The sequence below is a fragment of the Annulohypoxylon truncatum genome (genome assembly GCF_022578515.1).
Source record: "Annulohypoxylon truncatum strain CBS 140777 unplaced genomic scaffold F4807scaffold_3, whole genome shotgun sequence".
Taxonomy (NCBI): Eukaryota; Fungi; Ascomycota; class Sordariomycetes; order Xylariales; family Hypoxylaceae; genus Annulohypoxylon; species Annulohypoxylon truncatum.
In genome coordinates, this window is record NW_025953789.1 from 22,585 (window position 1) to 39,731 (window position 17,147).

Below are 17,147 nucleotides of genomic sequence, written 5' to 3' on the forward strand. Positions count from 1 at the left end.
TGTTATGAGGGTGGTGCAAACGCACCGAGGTACCTACCTGAACCCCCCCTCAATGTCTATCAGTAGTCACTAGTATCCTTGAGAGCGCCTGCTTGATGCGGACCGTACGTAAGGTGCCACTATGGGCGGGATAAAATCAGTCAATGGTACGCAGGTAGAACCTTGAATCCCATGTAACTAATATCTTAATACCAAGCAAAGTATTCGCATTACGAAGGTATATATCCTAAGCACATATATGCAGCTTTCCTAGATAGGTATATATATATATATATATTTTTACATACCTACCTAATCTTTATTCAGTACATATGCACGTACCTGGTATTGAAATTAGCAAGCTGAAGTAAGTACAGATACTTGTATGTAGGTATTTACTACGGTTATCACACATAGCAATAGTGTGGCTTCTGATACCTAGGTACCTACCTATGTACTTAGACATTGCAGTACCTTAAAGATTTAAACTTTTAAAATATTTACGTATCTAAGTACCATTTGTGGCCGAAAGTAGCCTAGGTTACGCATCTCAGAAGATCGACAAGGCTGGATGCGGCGAAAATACTGATGGTAGTAATGTGGCTCGTGCATGCTTATTGCATCTTGGTTCCTTCCATTGAGAACTGCGTTACCTCAACTTTTACTATCTAGATAACCTCCTTCCGCGACGTGAAATCTGATCGCGCAACATTGCCGTCCAAAGTTGTCGCAAAAGTCGATGCGCATTGTACGTAACCCCTACAGACAATAAAAGTATTTCTTTAAATCGCGTCAAGTGCGTGTCTTTCAATGGATATTCCCATGTGGGTGCCTGAGGCGGCAACTAACTTTGGAAAATCAACCTCCTAAATCACCAGGCAGCCATTCCAAACTATAAAAACTTGGTGACTCTAAACAGAAATCATTCCTTCCTTTCGAAAAAAAACTATTGACGCGCTCTGGCCTACTTTGTGTAGATTCTAGAACCTTCAAAAACTTTAATCCAAATCACCCTTCCACCTTCTACCTTTTCTCACACATCACCTCACAACCATCTTCTCCTTTCCTTTTCTTCCTTTATTACCACTTTCTTGCCAGTTTTGAAGTAAACACAATTGACAATGGCTTCCGCAACAGAGAACCGCCGGAGCGCGGATCGACCAAAACGATCTGTTACCTTCCAACTTCCAGATTTACCACACCCTGTCACTCCTCGCGACCCTGTGATCGGTCGAACGAGGAAGCGTCGCTTCTCTCCAACCGAAGACCGCGACTATAGCGAATCTTATAACGATTCTGATAGCTACTCTCGTAGCGAATCTCGTATCATATCCGATGATGAACTCGATGAGCCAATTGTGGACCAGTCGATTATAGCAGAGCAGTCGGCCACACCTGCATCATCCCCGTTGTCTCTACCATCGTCGTCACCTTTTCAACCATCTCCTTTATATCGGCCAGCTTGGCCACGCCCAACTCCATTTAGTACTCAACTACTTGGACTGAATCAACCAGACTTTGCGCGACGGCCTTTATTCACTCAACCTCGCCAGCCCGCTCAGCCCGCTCTATTCTCTCGGCCTTCGCCGCTTAACCAGCACAGACCAAATAGTAGTCTGTTTGCAAATCATTCGGGCTATGATCGTTCGGTACGTCTACACGTTTGTATATTTACTAGTTATCATTTGACTTGTATTAACAATTGATCTAGACGCAACCTGCTGCACTAGTAGCTCAGGAGAGTTAGGAACCTCTCCGACGTACTAGCCCAGTCAGAAGTAATCAGCTTGGTCGACGACACCCCGAACTCCCATTTCACACTCCCCGACGTATCAACCCGCTTAGCCCGGATACCCGCAGACGTCTGCAACAGCCGGCTATCCCATCATCCGTGGCTCCAGAGCGCGCAGAGCGCGTGGCCAACTCAATGCCTGGAGCTTGGCCTTCGGGGATAGATGATGATCGCGTAGAAGCGCGATCGAATAACAGCATGGCTTTTCCGACTCGGTTCGGCGCTAATATTTGTAATGCTGTCACTTATTTACGAGACTCATCTTATAGTCTCTGTGTTACTCTGGGCAGCCGAATCTTTCGTTCGCCTCGCCAGGCCTCAGTTACCGCGACCTCGTCGGCCCCTGAGGATGGCGGACGCGCTCTTAAGCGTCGTCGAGTCGACCTTGAAGATATCACAGGAACGCCGGGTACCGAAGAACAAGTCACTCCTACTCATTTAGTCGATGATCCTATGGATATCGATTCTCCTAGCCCTACTAATATCAATATGAGAGATATTAAAGTAGAGGCGTTATCCGAAGATACGATGGACTCTGAGAAGCAATACACAGACCTAGAATCATCGCCGTCCGTATCTCCTATCATCTCACCAAATGCCTCCGCCGCTAGTGCTGCCGCTAAAAGAGCAGCTAAGCTATTTCCCAATGGAAAGAAGATCTCCCCAAAGCGAGTTCAGACTCAAACAAAAACACCTCCACCTGAAAGCCAAGAGAAAACTCAGCGAGTAGAACATGTACCTGATCCAGAGTGGAAACCTTTACCCCCACCAAAATACAAGAATATCCTGGAGTTTTTCGAGCACGACGACGAGATTTGCCTACCTGGCCTAGAGCGCTTGCGGCTGACGCCCAAGACAACTAAGATTTATGAATTGGACTCGCAGCGCGAAGAGAGGCTACGTATAGAGCAGGAGAAGGCAGAAAAAGAACGCCAAGAGCGACTTCGTATAGAAGAAGAGCGACTTAACGAGTCGCTTCGCCCGCTCGGTCTACGGAGAGCGAGGTCCTCCCTTATAACCCCGCTTAGTCACGAATGGGAACAGAGAGCTAGGGCGTCGCCAGGGAACGGCCATACAGAACAGCATAAGTGGCAGGGAGCACGCCATCGAGATGGCGTAGAACTCACTCCACACGATTTTGGGAGATTAGTACCCTCAAATGAGTGGTTGAACGACAACGACATCCAAGCTGCCTTAGTTCACCTTGCAACATATATCAACGATAAAGCCGGTGTCCGTCCAAAGGTTGACGCACCAAAGTGCGTTGCGCTTTCATCACAGTATTGGTCAAACTTCCGAGCCGAACCTAGAAAGAATGTCTACCCGCGAGGGTTAGACCGAAATTGGGGCATGAAGCCAGCCAATTTTCTCGACATCGATACGCTGCTCATCCCAGTCAATCAGGGTAATCACTGGACCGTTCTCGTTATCCGACCTACACGTCGAACAGTCGCTTATGTGGATTCATTCCATTCACTTGGACCGCGACATCTCACAGACGCCAAGACCTGGCTGGAAACATTTCTGGGCAGCAAATACGTTGCCGACGAATGGCGCACGGAACAGTACGATGTGCCACAACAGACAAACGGCTACGACTGCGGCATGTTTGTTATCACAAACTCTATCTATTTGTCGCTCGGCGTAGATCCTAGCGGCTACTCTCAGGATGACATGCCTCTTCAGAGGCTTAGAATCGCTGCTGTACTATTAAACGGCGGCTTCACCGGTCCCTTCGACCTATCACACATATGATCAAGAACGATCTGTATCCGACACACATATTACTCGACATAACGAGTGCACAACTTCATCACTTCTTATTAGCACTTCCTCGAAACGAAGAGGCGTTGCCAAACCACCATTGTCTATTATATTAATATCTTCTTCTTGGTCTGGAATTGCATGAAATGGCGTTTCGGAATATTTTGTCGTACGCGGTTCAATCCCGCTTAGTACTTGGTACTTATTCATATTGAGATTTGGAGATTGGGTGGAAATAGGGGGGGGGCGTACCCATGCAGAAGGCATGTGGTTTTGTTTTCTATCGTTTTGAAACTCGGTTGGCATCTTAAAGATACCCCTTGAGGCATGAAAGGACGGAGTCTGGAAAAGTCGGCTGGTTGGGAGGGAAATGCATTGAAAGTGGGACACGCTCGCCCCTAAAATTGGGAGCTGGAGCAAATTCTGGTTGTTTTTGGTTTTTGAGATTCGAGCCGGAGTCGGGGGAGCCCCTGTGCAAACATTGTTTATTCACAGGCTATGCTGGAGATGCTCTTGCTCTCAGTCGTTTGAGAGCTGCGTAAGTCCCTATGAAATAAGGGCCGCTAGGTGTTCGACATAGTTGATAGAAATCGACGAGTCGTTCGAACGCAACTAATCATAGGATCTTGGTATTGTTTCTGTGACATGCGTAAAGTATGAGGTCTCGAATCAATTCGTTCTCACCAAATCTACCTACTAATTGCTTCCATTATGAAGATTTGTGTCATATAACATTGTACTAGAGCATGCCAATGAAACCAAGGTAACTAGCAATATCCGCCTTGTAAAAGGGGTATCCTTCAAGGCATCTATTTCACGTACTACAGGATAACTACCTAGCTATAGTAGAAAATTCTCCCCTCATAGTACCTAGCTACCTAGGTAGGTATCTACACGAGCTATCCGCAACCGGAAAACATGAAAATAATAAAAGTCCGCCTGCTACCTAAAAGACTCGAGTCACCATCACTTTCCCCACCTGAGTCTTGCTCGCCCATCTCCAACATAGGGAATCTCTCGAATTTGTCGAAAATGCGACGTCTGCGAAGAGAGAGAACCAAAAAAAAAAAAAAAAAAAAAAAAAAAAAAAGCAAAAGATTTCACACCCTGTCTCCCCCTGCCCGCCCGCCTTTATAAAACGCCTGCTGATGCAAGTTTGGGATATATCGCGAACACTCCTTTCTTGGAGTTCTATCCATCTAAAAAGAAGAAAAAAAAGATCTTCGCCCCTTTTATTTTTTTTTAAACCTGATGCCTTCCTCGTCTGCGGGAAGAGATGGGCCAAATTGGTTTGGGGACATTCTTGGAGGTTGTAACATGTTGTACCCTCTATAGCTCTTACCCCTTTACGTGATGTCTTCAGGGCGCCTAGCTCAGATGCAAGATTCGCTTCGCGTTTTCGTACACCATCCACGTAATGCTAAGCGCGGGAGCGACCTTCAGGAGATTCGGCATCAAGCCCTTGTAGAGGCCTCTTACTCCTTCATTTTTAACCGTCTTCTGTGCCACGTCCCAGATCCCCGTGTAGCGCGCCGGATGCATACTGGTACCCTGTGTCTGTAGTCTCGTACGTAGAACGTTCAGAGGATATACGACAGAGGCGCCAAAGGCTCCCGAAGTTGCTCCCATGATTCCCGTGGCGAAGGTGCTAGGCATGGCGTCTTCCTCGTGGATGCTGTAGGCCCTTGCTGTATATGTGACGTAGGTAGTCTTGAGGAACTCGAATGTGCCCATATCAATCGCAGAATATGGGAACATGCCAATGAGCCCCATCGTCACACCTCGGTAGGCGGCTCTCATGCCACCTTCTGCCCACATCTTGCGAGCAGTCTGGAAGAGAAGAGTATTGCCTCTAGGACCGCCTTCGACATAATCCGATTGTAGTCTAGTTGCATAAGCCACGGGTTCGAACACTGATACATATATAAAAGGCTCACCGAAACTTGAGAGTGTCGAGAGGGTAGACACAGAACCTATACATCCATTAGCTTTTCATCGTAGCTAAAAGGGGACATATGTGAAACATACTGTGCTGTCATGCCAGCCACACCTCCCGCAACAAATCTTGAATACGGGTTGATATGGTGCGGGTCATTATGCCCCTCGAAACCCGCGAGCGTCTTCTTGGCGGCTTCATACGCTCCAAACTAGTTGATCGTCAGCAACACCAAGAAACTAGTGGTACCAAGGTCTTAGGTAAGTGTACCCTGATTGCCGTCTCAGGCATGATTTTGACCACGTTAAGCCCATTACCTGACAAAATGGTAAGCTTCCAGTCAATATAAGTTTAGGGAGAAGTAAATACCAGCAAAGAATCCCCGGACACCACCGGCTTTGTACAGATCGGCGATTGCTGTGACGAGAGGTCTGCCAGCATGCTTCAGGGCCTGTATAGGCTGGCCTTTCTTGGCTGCTAGGACGGCAACATTGGCGTTCGCTGTGGTATTTACGAGAAGGTAGACCTTCAGTCGGTCGAGAGGAGCAGTAGCAGTGCGAGAAATGCCTCCCGCCACAGCACCGGCGACAAAGTAGCCTGAATCGGGGATGTATTTTATCAGCACGGATCTTTTGCTCTTCTCAGTCAAGCTAGATTCAATTTCAACGTCTTCCACAGGGATCCCCGGTTGCGTAGCTTCCAGTAAGACACCGGATGCGGTGTCATTTTCGGAGGCGTGATCATATGAGTGTGCCATAGCGGCACCCATGTTGCGCGCACGGTGAGAGGTTCGAGAGGTACGTGGTGTAGATTCTGGGTCTTGTGAATCGCTATTATCGGTTGAAGAAGGTATGTAGTCTTCTCGCCCGGGAGGTAATCCAGGAGATGCGAGTCTCACGATTGAACCAAAGAGGGTGTAGAGAATATTCGTACCTAGCCCTTGAAGGGTTTCTTCACTAACCACCGAGTCACCTTCAGAGTTGAGGGTGAGTATGTCTGAATAGAATGTGAAAACTGCCCGCAGTGTAGTAGTGGGATCAGTGTTGGGCATAAAAAGTAAAAAGTTCCTAAGAGTGTAATATATAGGATTAGTATTTGGTCAAATAGTCGGGGCGTCAAATATATTTAGTTGGGATATTTGGTATCCCCGGTGACCATCGATACTATGGCACTTGAAAATGATTAAAGTGATTATAGGGCAAAATCCCATACCGCCTCCAATACAAGCGCAGTAAATTCACGCCCAGGAAATCCAATTAATCCCTCAGAGTCACGGGAAGCGGGGGAATCTAAGAAACGAATCGGAGGGGAACTAACCGCCATTCTTCGTACGTGATGAACCCATCACGATTATGGTCTATATTTTCGAAGAATTCGTTTAGTCGGCGCATTGGCACTGCAAGACCAGCATGTTGCACGGCATGATGAAGCTCCTCCTTATCTATTTTCCCATTTTGGTCTCGATCGATAGATTTGAAAAGAACGAAGAGTTGACGCTCAGCAGCCTCGACGAACACTCGGAATTCTATATCGATCCAGACGCAGTCAGTTAGGGATATTTCTTTTTACAGCCTAGGTGTTTGAATCTAGAGATTCCCGACCTTCGTATTGAATCTTGCCGTCGCCGTTCGAATCTACAACTTTGATGATGGTCTTGAGAAGATTATCGGCATTTTTCATAGCTACCGCATCAGGTCAGTTACAAAACATGTCAAGTCTAAGACAAGACGTCCAGGGCGGGGTTTTATAGCTGACGATGATCGATCCTCCTGAGCCCCTTCTGCAAGGCTTTCCAATCCAATTCGCCTTTATGTTGATAATCAAGCTGCTTCCAAAGCTCCTCAACACGTGCGTCGCGCTGGTTCTGCGATTCCTCCATCTCCATCTCTAGCTTAGTTATCACCTTGGGAAGATCCATGCTCAGGGATCATGACAGGCGCAACGATGACGAAGGAGGATAGACGATCGCAAAACTGGTCATCGGGATACTATGGGTATGGCATTATTAGAACGTTTAGTCGGAGATCGCGGTTGTGTCGTGTCCAAGGTCATTCCCTTGAACGGCCGTGGAGGTCGAATTATTGACGTAGGTTGTTTTTTCTACAACCATTCAAAGGCTAAGACGGGGTTGACGGCACGCGCGAAAATGACGGCCGTCCCGCAAAAAAGGCTCTGGGGAAACAGGGAATCCATGCTAAAGCCTCCGAGCCAATTGGCAATGCCGATAAGCACGATAAGCCGACAGGAGACAAAGCTTACTGGATGACGATTTCCCGCGCGGCACTGGGGGGCACTGTACATCATCAGCTATTAAACGAGGAAAGTACAGTGTCGGTTGGGTAACATCGGTACATGCCAAATCATCTTTAATCTTTTGTCCGATATATCCATATCTCCAGATCTATGTAGCAATCCAACCTGCATTCTGCATTTTCTCCCAGCCTTGGCTCCGTGTAAGGTGTAAGCCTCCGTCAGCCTCACAGGGCTGGGGTTTGCCAAAAACCCAATTATGTCTTTCAATGTCAGATTTACTCGTTTCCAATTGCCCTAACTTCATGGGCTAGAATATATCAACCCTTCAGATTGCCGCCGTGATGGCAGCCAACTATTGGGAGTCGACTCAGAGACGTTACTGGCAGTTCTCGAAAGATGAACTTGCTCAGATGCGCGAAGAGCTAGAGAAGAGCGAACAGAACCTGGTACAGATGTTCCCTCTACCACGGAGGACTCACCTTAATATCTATTTTAACCAACGTGAGAAAAGCTATCCTTCTATCCAGATTTGATGTTGATTTAAATACTAACTAAAACGTGCCCTACCAGAGATCGGTCGTTTAAGCAAGAGGCTCAATGTCAAACAGCAGGCTGTTGCCACCGCCCAAATATACATCAAACGATTCTATTGCAAAGTCGAAATCCGCCGCACAAACCCGTACCTCGCTCTCACCACTGCGCTATACTTGGCTTGCAAGATGGAGGAATGTCCGCAACATATTAGGATGTTCGTCACAGAAGCGCGATCTCTTTGGCCAGGTATGACAGGTATACACTCCATCGAACGAAAGGCAGTAGCTAATCAGGGAATCAATCCTACAATGCAGACTTACTTCATCTTGAAGTTTCTCGCATCGGTGAATGTGAATTTTTTCTCATTTCCGAAATGAACTCCCAGTTGATAATTCACCAACCATACCGAACTTTGACGAGTCTCCAGTCCGACTTCAACCTCAACCAAGACGAAGTAAACCTAGCTCTATCGGTCATTAATGATCACTACATGACAGACCTACCGCTCTTATATCCTCCCCACGTAATTGCGCTAACGGCGATACTTCTTTGCTTGGTCCTTCGCCCAAATACAATGACAAGCGGGAATGCCGCGGCGAATATGGCCACATTAACGTCGACCTTAGCACAGGCTCAACAGACTCGGCCTGGAACCGGCGGGAGCGGCCAGAACACTCCGGGTGTCGGTGAGAGGGACAAACAACAAGAAGCGCGGGTGACTAAGGTCCAACGATTCGCAGCTTTCCTTGCTGAGAGTAACGTCGATATCGAGGGCATGATAGACTGTACACAAGAGCTGATCTCGTTCTACGAATGCCACGAGCAATACAACGACAAAATTTCGCGTGAGCAAGTCAACAGGTTTATTAAGGCAAGAGGATTGGACAAACACTGAAGACACCGCTACGTCTCATAAGGGAGTATACCGACCGGTTTAATGAGCATAATACTACGAAAGCCTGGATCAGCATGTGATTCTACATTCCCCAGGCCATGAGCTTTTGAGAGCTTCTCGGATTAGCGAGACACAAAAATGCTTCAATATATATTATCAAATATCTTCAAATACTTCTATGAAAATCATCATTTATAGCAAATCCAAAACGAGGTTAAGTGGTGGAGACAAGAAGATGAAATCCAAGATTATGTGTCCGATGGAATGAATACTAGTTGCGGGAAATGATACCATTTCCAAGGACATCCGTTCCTACATGGCATCGTAGGATATTCCCGTTGTCTTGCAAGCTTTAGTTTAATGCACGTGGCTGGACCCTTAATTCATCAGAGGCTGGGCTAATATCAGAAGTCAATGATTGCATCAGCGGATCAGTTGTGTCCCTTGCATCTGATAAGAAGGGTGCTTAACATCCATGGATGCTTCCATTGATGCTTAACATGGAATTCGTACACTCAATCCATCTCACTTACATAGCATTGCCTGGGCATCGGCTAAGGCCCGCAATACTGACATGCAGAAAGGTGGCTGAATAAGATACCTATCCCATGTCTGGTTCCCCGCAAACCGGAACTACTAAACCACTTCCAATGCTACATACAAAGTATGACGACGATGCTATCTGATGGTTGGGACATGCAGTACCGCCCCAGGCGATGCAATTCAGCCCACTGCCCAGCCTCATGGAGTAGAATGCTTTACATACCTACATTTTAATATATGCGCCTTTATCGTCCGTCACGTCGTGTAGACTTTATGTATAGTGAGTTCCATGGTTATCTTGCATACATACTACTATGTAAGAAAAACGAGATACAAAACAGACGAGCAACTGTGGCAGTGGTTCGGCCGGTAATAGAAACGGCTGTGTCACCCAACCGCCGATCTAGGAAGTTACCCAGGTACAAGTGCGAAGGTACCTGGTCCATGCACAGTACCTGCTTAGGTACACAGGATACTAGTAGGTACCGGGCTTCACTTTCTGATACCTATAACCAGACACGGCAGGAGGAGCAGAGTTCGGTAACACAGCGTGAAAAGACTTGTCTAGCCCTTCAGTCTTTAGAAATTCTAGCCAACTGAACCTGCTCATAATATTCAGCACCCATGAACATAAATTCGTCAATTTCTAGGTATCCCACCACCTGTCGTCACAAAAGTCAAGATCTTCAAGATTATCCCTTAAAAGATAATAGCAGGGAAGATCGACAGCACCTGACAGAACATGGTCTGGGTTCTCCTGCGTCGGTAGATCTGCCAAATTCGGAATCACTCGGCCAGCCTTCTTTTTCGATTGTTCTCAGAAGAATCTGTTGTACTAAAATAGTAGCAATTACCACCTCGTGACCTCGGTCTAGGAACAAATCGGCGCCGTGGTTTGCCTACGGTTGGCGACTTCCGACGACCAAAGATCATCGTTGGCACCGGAACGAATCGCGCAAAAGAGAGATGCGCAAAGTTGTGATGCGTGAACTCACAACTAATGGGATCGATCACTGGTCGCATACAGACAGATCCAATATACGTGATAACCATAAAATACCTAGCAATAACGAGATCGGAACGGAAAATAAGAACGGCTAAATGGTCGTGGAAAGCTGAAGCCAATAGGCATCTCTGCGCACGTATTACTACCCTCTTCGTATCGTATGGGGCTCGATTTGCCGCTTTCGTCATACGCAACCGTACTATGCAAGGTGTTGCAGTTAAACAAGACGGCAATGTCTCTTATTGTAAACAATCTGGATCTTCAAATCTTCAATACATACGAGACTCGACTAAACCTTGAGGGAATACATGTGTGTTGGTGCAAGCTATTATCCAAAGAGGGTCTTCCCTTTTTCAGGGTCTACACGTGTGTACGAGTTCTAGGCTCTGGATTTTTCAGGGACCATAGAACAATGCTCATTACACACGGCGGTAACTTGCGTCTCGTTGGGCAATCACTAGCCATTCAATCAGACATTTTGCCTCCGACGATCTATCCCATTATCTTACATTGATGCAGGCAAGCAACCCGCGGATAGGTTGCTAATTTATCGCTAGGTCTCACTACCGCACGTATTCGAACATAATAAAGATCGACAGCCCATATTACGTTTGGATTCAGGTGAACAAGCGCCTGAATCATAACGTTCTCTCACATATGCAGGTTATTCAAGCAAACAAGCATATCAACTGGTCAGCGTCGAGAAGTGAAACCGCTGGATAATGATAGGAATGTTGTCAGCTTTTAGGAGCGCGGGAAAATTCAAGCATTCCCCTACCTTCGCTATCTTGGCGAGGCGGAAAAGCGAGCGGTCAGAACTCTCTTGCCGCCTTCGACACAGTTCAACCCGCAAGGAGTCGTCTGCTTAGCTGCCTAATGGGAAAGAGGACGCCAGCAACATCCCCGTCTTGTCCAAACCCCAAGCAGTCTCACGCTGCACGAGACCACCCAAGTTCCACTTGCACCGGTACGGTGGGCTCGCAGGACTTGCAGGAGACTGGTATGTGCAATCCTAGCGAATCTCCGGACAAAGCAAGGTTCCAGTCCGACGGCCCACTATAAGCTCCACAACCCAACAGGGACCTCGAACGCTTAGACCCAGGATACCAAATCACAGTGTCGGTGGTTACAGTGCCCTGGACAAGGCTATAATCCCACGCAAGTCAAAGGGCCGAAGTCACCCCCAACCGTTACCTACGTAAGTAATTACATAGGCGATACCCCCGCTGCATACTTGCGTGTCTGCTACGCTGTTGTCAAAGAGACATTGGGCATTCTTTTTAGAAATAAGAGTGGTCTCCAGATTTGGCTGCTTTGGTACTCGATGTCTTGATAAGGTTAGGATAAGGGCGGCGAACTCAGACTGACATGGTCCATTGTCCTTTTCTAGATTTTAATCAAAGCTTCTAATGAGCCCTACGTATGCGAGTGGAAAGGGCTTGGGAAATCGAGATGTCGAATTAATACTGCGTACACAACCAAACCTCAACGTTTCAATATTCCCTTTTAGAGATCTAGAGAGTAACCCCTCCTTGCCCTCCTGGGAAAATTGCCCCCCTGAATCTAGGGGGGAGTTTAGGGGGTAACTTATTCGGGTCAACAATTGACCAAGCCAACATTGACCACCTGAATAGGGCTGGATCAAAGGACCCAATTGCAGAAAAGGGAAAGCATCCTACTCGCTAGGAGCTCAAAAATGGGGAGATGAATTAAATCTACTGGGTGAGCGCGAACTAACAAACAGGCAGACCGGGACTGAGTCATTGAAGATCGAGAATGTGTATAGAAGATCCGGCTGATCTTATGACTATGGGATGATAGAGATTTTGTGTAGAGTGATCAGAGTGATGAAGAAGTTTAAGGATGCATACAGTAGCGAGAGTTGGAGCATCAGATGAAGCCATTCGCATCAAGATTCAATCGAACGATTAACCGATCTGGTCGATTGAGGTAATAGTTCTTAATCCTGTATCAATCGACCCACCAGACACTATCGCCGCCCTCGAGTCTCCTGATGCATACACATATCTGACTTACTAACTTAGCATAATTGCTAGTGCATAATAGCACCTCTGCTGCATGGTTTGTAACTAAGTATATCCCATACTATTGTATGTGGGTGTACGTATGTGGTAAATGAGAATATTCTATTGGATCTCATTTACAAAGAGGAGCAAATTGCCTGCCCCCTTCCCTGAATGGGACTCTCCCACCAGCCTCGTCCGCTAACTCGATGGGTAGCGGGCGCAGTTTTGGAGACTCAATGCATAATTTGTTCCTTAATGCCACACTTCTGCGGCTACGCTCGCTACGGTAAATTAGCCCGGCAGCTACCTGCTGACGATCGCATTGCAGCGGACATCTGGTGATGGGTGAGTGGTCAGGGCATTTGGGATTTGTTTAGTTTGTTAAAGGAACAGGAGGGCGTTCTGCAGAACAAGCCGATTGACACTGTGGCATTCCTGCAAGCAACGACGGCGCCATCGGTCAGGTTGTGAAGCTAGTCTTCTTTTGTATTGGTTCGCTGACAGGGTTATCCAATGATCTCAGGTGGCGACTCCAGTTTCATTCGCCAACTCACCCACCCGGATTTCAATGAGGAAACCCTGCGAGCCCTGGAAAGAGCAGCGAAGGTAGCGCAGGTTACGCAGAACTTTGCAGGTCTTGCGTGCTCCACTCTTTTCCACTCTTACATGTCTTTTGCAACTTCCGTCGCCCAATGCCTGTCAATGTTTTTCTATGCTATTCCCTCTTTGGATTGGACCCAGGTCTTGAACCAGCAAGCGACCCAAGCGTTGCCCCCTGCCCTTGGCTCCACCCTCCTTTGCCGCCTCTCGCTGTTCAAGGTTCTCTCTGTTCTCTGCTTTCTTTCCGTCCAACAAAATCCTTCGCCTTCTCCGAATCGTAGCTTGCTCTTCTCCTCTCTCCCGCCTTTCTCTCTCTCAATTATTATTCACTCTTATCGATCCTACCGCTCACCCCATCCCCTCAACCTCCTCTAAACCTTACCCAGAAGCACATAGCTATCACATATCCAATTCTTAAAAACCCTTTTGACAAAGACTTTGAAAGCTCGTGCTATTATCCATCTTAACTTGAATTATTTGCCCACAAGCTTCTCATTGTTGTTGTCGATTTTTAATAACGCACAGCTCCGGCAACTTTACCAAACCCCCAACCCAGTCTAACAACGCACACACCGCCACCCAACATCTCTTCTGTCCAACCATCCAACCACTCTCCGCAATCTGCGACGACTACGTGAGAATCATACCTGATATCTAGAAATCCCTACCCGCTTAAGGGAACAAACTCATAATGTCTTATTACAACAACTACCACCATCAACCAACAGCACCTACATCTTCGGTTCCGCACAACCACCATGGCGGTCGGAATCGGAGAGCACCTAGATTATCTGTATCTCAGAACTCCCAAAAACAGTTTCGTGGTGTAAGGAGCATGAAAGAGTTGAGCGAGTCCGCATCCGTGTCCGCCTTCCGATCACAATTCGAAGCTAGTCGCTCATTCGACCTGGAGGATGACATGGAGTTTTGCCCCAAGCTACTGACGGAGACTGATGTGAGTATACCCGACATACACGTTGTAATTCGCAATGTGTTACATGCGATACGCCGTCGTCGTGTTATATGATATACAAATGTATAGAGTAAGAGCAATGAACATGTCGCTGACAATTTCATCTGTGCAGCTTGTGTCAATAAGCAGCGCTTCTTCCGATCGCTCATCATTGTCCAGCAACTCGCCAAATGCTTCTCCCACACAACACCCGCAACAAATCGCATCTAACTTCTCTCTGAATTCTACCTCTCCGGCTTTCATTCCTCCTACTTTCCACAGTCAGCAGTCGAGCCTCAAGTTGCACGCACCCGCCGCCACCCGGGCGCGCAACGCAATTCCGATCATCAACCCCGCTAATGGCATGACTATGTCGAGCCCGCCGCCATCCGTTTCACCCGCCAGGATGCAACATATCGGCCGACGGTGGTAGATGGCTCGTCGTATCGCTTCCACCTTGGACGTCGATATGACTCACCATCTACGCACTCGTTTGCAGTTGTTCTGAACATCTTCTAATTTCCGTTTAGAAGTCATTCGCTACTCACGATAGTTGTTCATCTTGGCAGGCACCGGAACGGGCATCAGGCATCGACAAAATCATCTAATCTTCACGTCACTTTTAGGGCTCGACTGCGGACTCATCACGTTCACTCCACTTTCTCCCTGTATAAACATACTTATTCGACATAACAAGTGTTCACCGTCAAGCCTTTAATTTCACAGCTTTAACGATGGGCGCGGTTGGCATTGAAGATAATCGATATCTCCTGATTTCTGTTCGGTTTCGAAAAAAAGGAAAAATACCACGACACCCCGGTGTACCGACCTCGGAAGATGAGGCTATCTGGGTTTTTGCGAATGGGCGTTTTAAATTACGGCGGTTTTTGCATTTCGTAATTGCATCAGTGTTCACGACACAACGGAGTCTTCGGGTTCAATCTGGGAGCGGTACGATAAAGAGTCATCATGGGTTCATGACGTTTTAGCAAAAAAAGAATACCACTACTACTACTACCTATAGAACAAGTGTTTGGCGACGAGGGGGTCGGTCTCTATTTTGTCAAAGCAAGGCAGGTGGTTCCTCCATTCGGGGCGGAGTTGTTCTACTTGGCAGGGTCTTTTTCATGGGAAATATCCGGATTTTTTAAGAGAATCTCAACACAAAGCAACGGAATTGGGTGGGCACTCGGGTGTCTTGTTTATTTCTGAACTCATGGCACCAGGTGGGAGTTGGTTCGCGCGGTGCTTTCGGAGCTGCAAATACAGGGCTCGTATTCATGTCATTTGTTTTCGCTACCATTTTTTCTGTCCTTGTATTACGGTCTGAGGGGCGAGGATACCAGTCCATTTCTTCACATTATTCCCCCGGCAACGGTTCATTTTTCCAATGGGTCAAACGCATTCGCACTGGGTTCTGGGGGTTGATTTGGAGAAAGACGGAATCTTCGTGTGTGTATAGGAAAGCATATTGGGTGTATGGACAGCGCGGGCGGTGCGCGGAAATAGGGAACACGCCAAGTTCTTTTCGACGGCGATGGCGTAACCTATTTTGGTATGTGAAGATAAAAGAGCACCTTTTGCGAGGTCTTCTACCGTACATTCGATGCGTTCAATTGAACTGGGCGAAATAACTGCCTCTCACTTCAAATTCTTTGGCTTTCTTGCATATGTGATTATGTGATAATTGTGTTATATCGATATTGATGTTCAGCAACCAGTACTTGTAATGTTGTAGTTGGGAACTCAACATCAATAAGATTATCCATGCTATACGGGATCCATTCTGCAAGTTGGAATCCATCGCTATTGAGACCGACAACGTGAGAATGTCTTCATCTTGTCGACCCACGGTTGGCTCGACGGTCACCCCGGCATTCCTCGCCCGTGCATATCTCGGTCGTTGATCCGACGCCCATACCTTTTTTTATTCCCCCCCTAAGCCACTGCAGGGACCTTCTTACCTGGACGCCGCACGACGTATGTATGGATGTATGTGCGTACATACATAATATCCCTGATCTTGTTGTTTATTTCTAGGTAGGTAGGTAGGGAGGTAAGTAGGTACTGTTCCCTTAGGCATGCAGCAAGCAGGCTGACGGGGTCTTCCCCCTTCAGGTCGCTTGCAGCCGAGATGTTCGAGGGAAACGGTCGTTTCGGGGCTAGCGCGCGGTGTATGCAGGATGACTGCTGCGGCATAGTATGTAGAGACGGAAGACGGAAGAGATAGGATAGGATAAGCATATGTATGTATGTGTGTGTGTGGGCGGTGATTGCTGTATGTATGTGTGTATGTGTGTATGTGTAGGGAGGTGGGGGGGTCAGGTGATGAGAAGGTGATGCGCGGCTGGGTGTGGTGTGTTCGGTTTGGACGGGAGCATGCGGTGAGACTGCGTGAGGAATAGATATCCGGAGTAGTAGTGCTAAGTACTGTATGCATAGTTACCGATGTATTCCTGTTGTAGGCACAGAACATATCAGGGTTAGGTGAAGATCGGTATATACTGCAGATGGCGACGTGGTTCATAGTAGATAGTAGGAGTGTTTTTATATCACACTAAGTTTATGCCTTTCTACTATTAAGGCATACGATGTCTACATATGTAGTTGGCGATGTGTTAGTTAGACTATTAAGGCTATTTCTCTTGTTGATAGTATATACGCATATATCAAGGTTGTCGTCAAGTATTATAGCTAGATCCTACCAGGTAGGTACCTATATAAGATATGTATAAATGCTAACTCTAGGACTCGAAATACTAAGATGCTCAAGCCAAGGCAAATTTTTTTTTTTTTTTTTTTTTTTTTTTTTTTTTTTGGGGGGGGGGGGGGGGGGGTGGGAATAGTTTGGTATGTCGTATCACAA

General features: G+C 47.1%; 4 protein-coding genes across 4 annotated transcripts; 3 read left to right on the plus strand and 1 right to left on the minus strand.

The window, feature by feature from the left end:
• The first annotated feature begins 1,480 nt into the window (after positions 1-1,480).
• F4807DRAFT_193427 (cysteine proteinase) lies at positions 1,481-4,158 on the plus strand. The gene is made up of 2 exons (XM_047993720.1): positions 1,481-1,628; positions 1,691-4,158. Exon 2 carries the CDS (start codon positions 1,907-1,909, stop codon positions 3,524-3,526), a length of 1,620 nt encoding a protein of 539 aa, XP_047858117.1. The 5' UTR covers positions 1,481-1,628; positions 1,691-1,906; the 3' UTR covers positions 3,527-4,158.
• Positions 4,159-4,903: 745 nt separating this feature from the next.
• Positions 4,904-7,389, minus strand: F4807DRAFT_456149 (mitochondrial carrier; the record flags this gene model as incomplete). The annotated part of the gene is made up of 8 exons (XM_048000838.1): positions 4,904-5,420; positions 5,473-5,508; positions 5,564-5,682; positions 5,742-5,788; positions 5,841-6,538; positions 6,789-6,996; positions 7,073-7,153; positions 7,227-7,389. 8 exons carry the CDS (start codon positions 7,387-7,389, stop codon positions 4,904-4,906), a joined length of 1,869 nt encoding a protein of 622 aa, XP_047858118.1.
• A 504-nt stretch (positions 7,390-7,893) lies between these two features.
• F4807DRAFT_193491 (cyclin-C) lies at positions 7,894-9,496 on the plus strand. The gene is made up of 3 exons (XM_047993721.1): positions 7,894-8,225; positions 8,295-8,504; positions 8,573-9,496. Exons 1-3 carry the CDS (start codon positions 8,066-8,068, stop codon positions 9,151-9,153), a joined length of 951 nt encoding a protein of 316 aa, XP_047858119.1. The 5' UTR covers positions 7,894-8,065; the 3' UTR covers positions 9,154-9,496.
• A 4,366-nt stretch (positions 9,497-13,862) lies between these two features.
• Positions 13,863-14,865, plus strand: F4807DRAFT_193546 (uncharacterized protein). The gene is made up of 2 exons (XM_047993722.1): positions 13,863-14,284; positions 14,415-14,865. Exons 1-2 carry the CDS (start codon positions 14,021-14,023, stop codon positions 14,712-14,714), a joined length of 564 nt encoding a protein of 187 aa, XP_047858120.1. The 5' UTR covers positions 13,863-14,020; the 3' UTR covers positions 14,715-14,865.
• Positions 14,866-17,147: the final 2,282 nt, after the last annotated feature.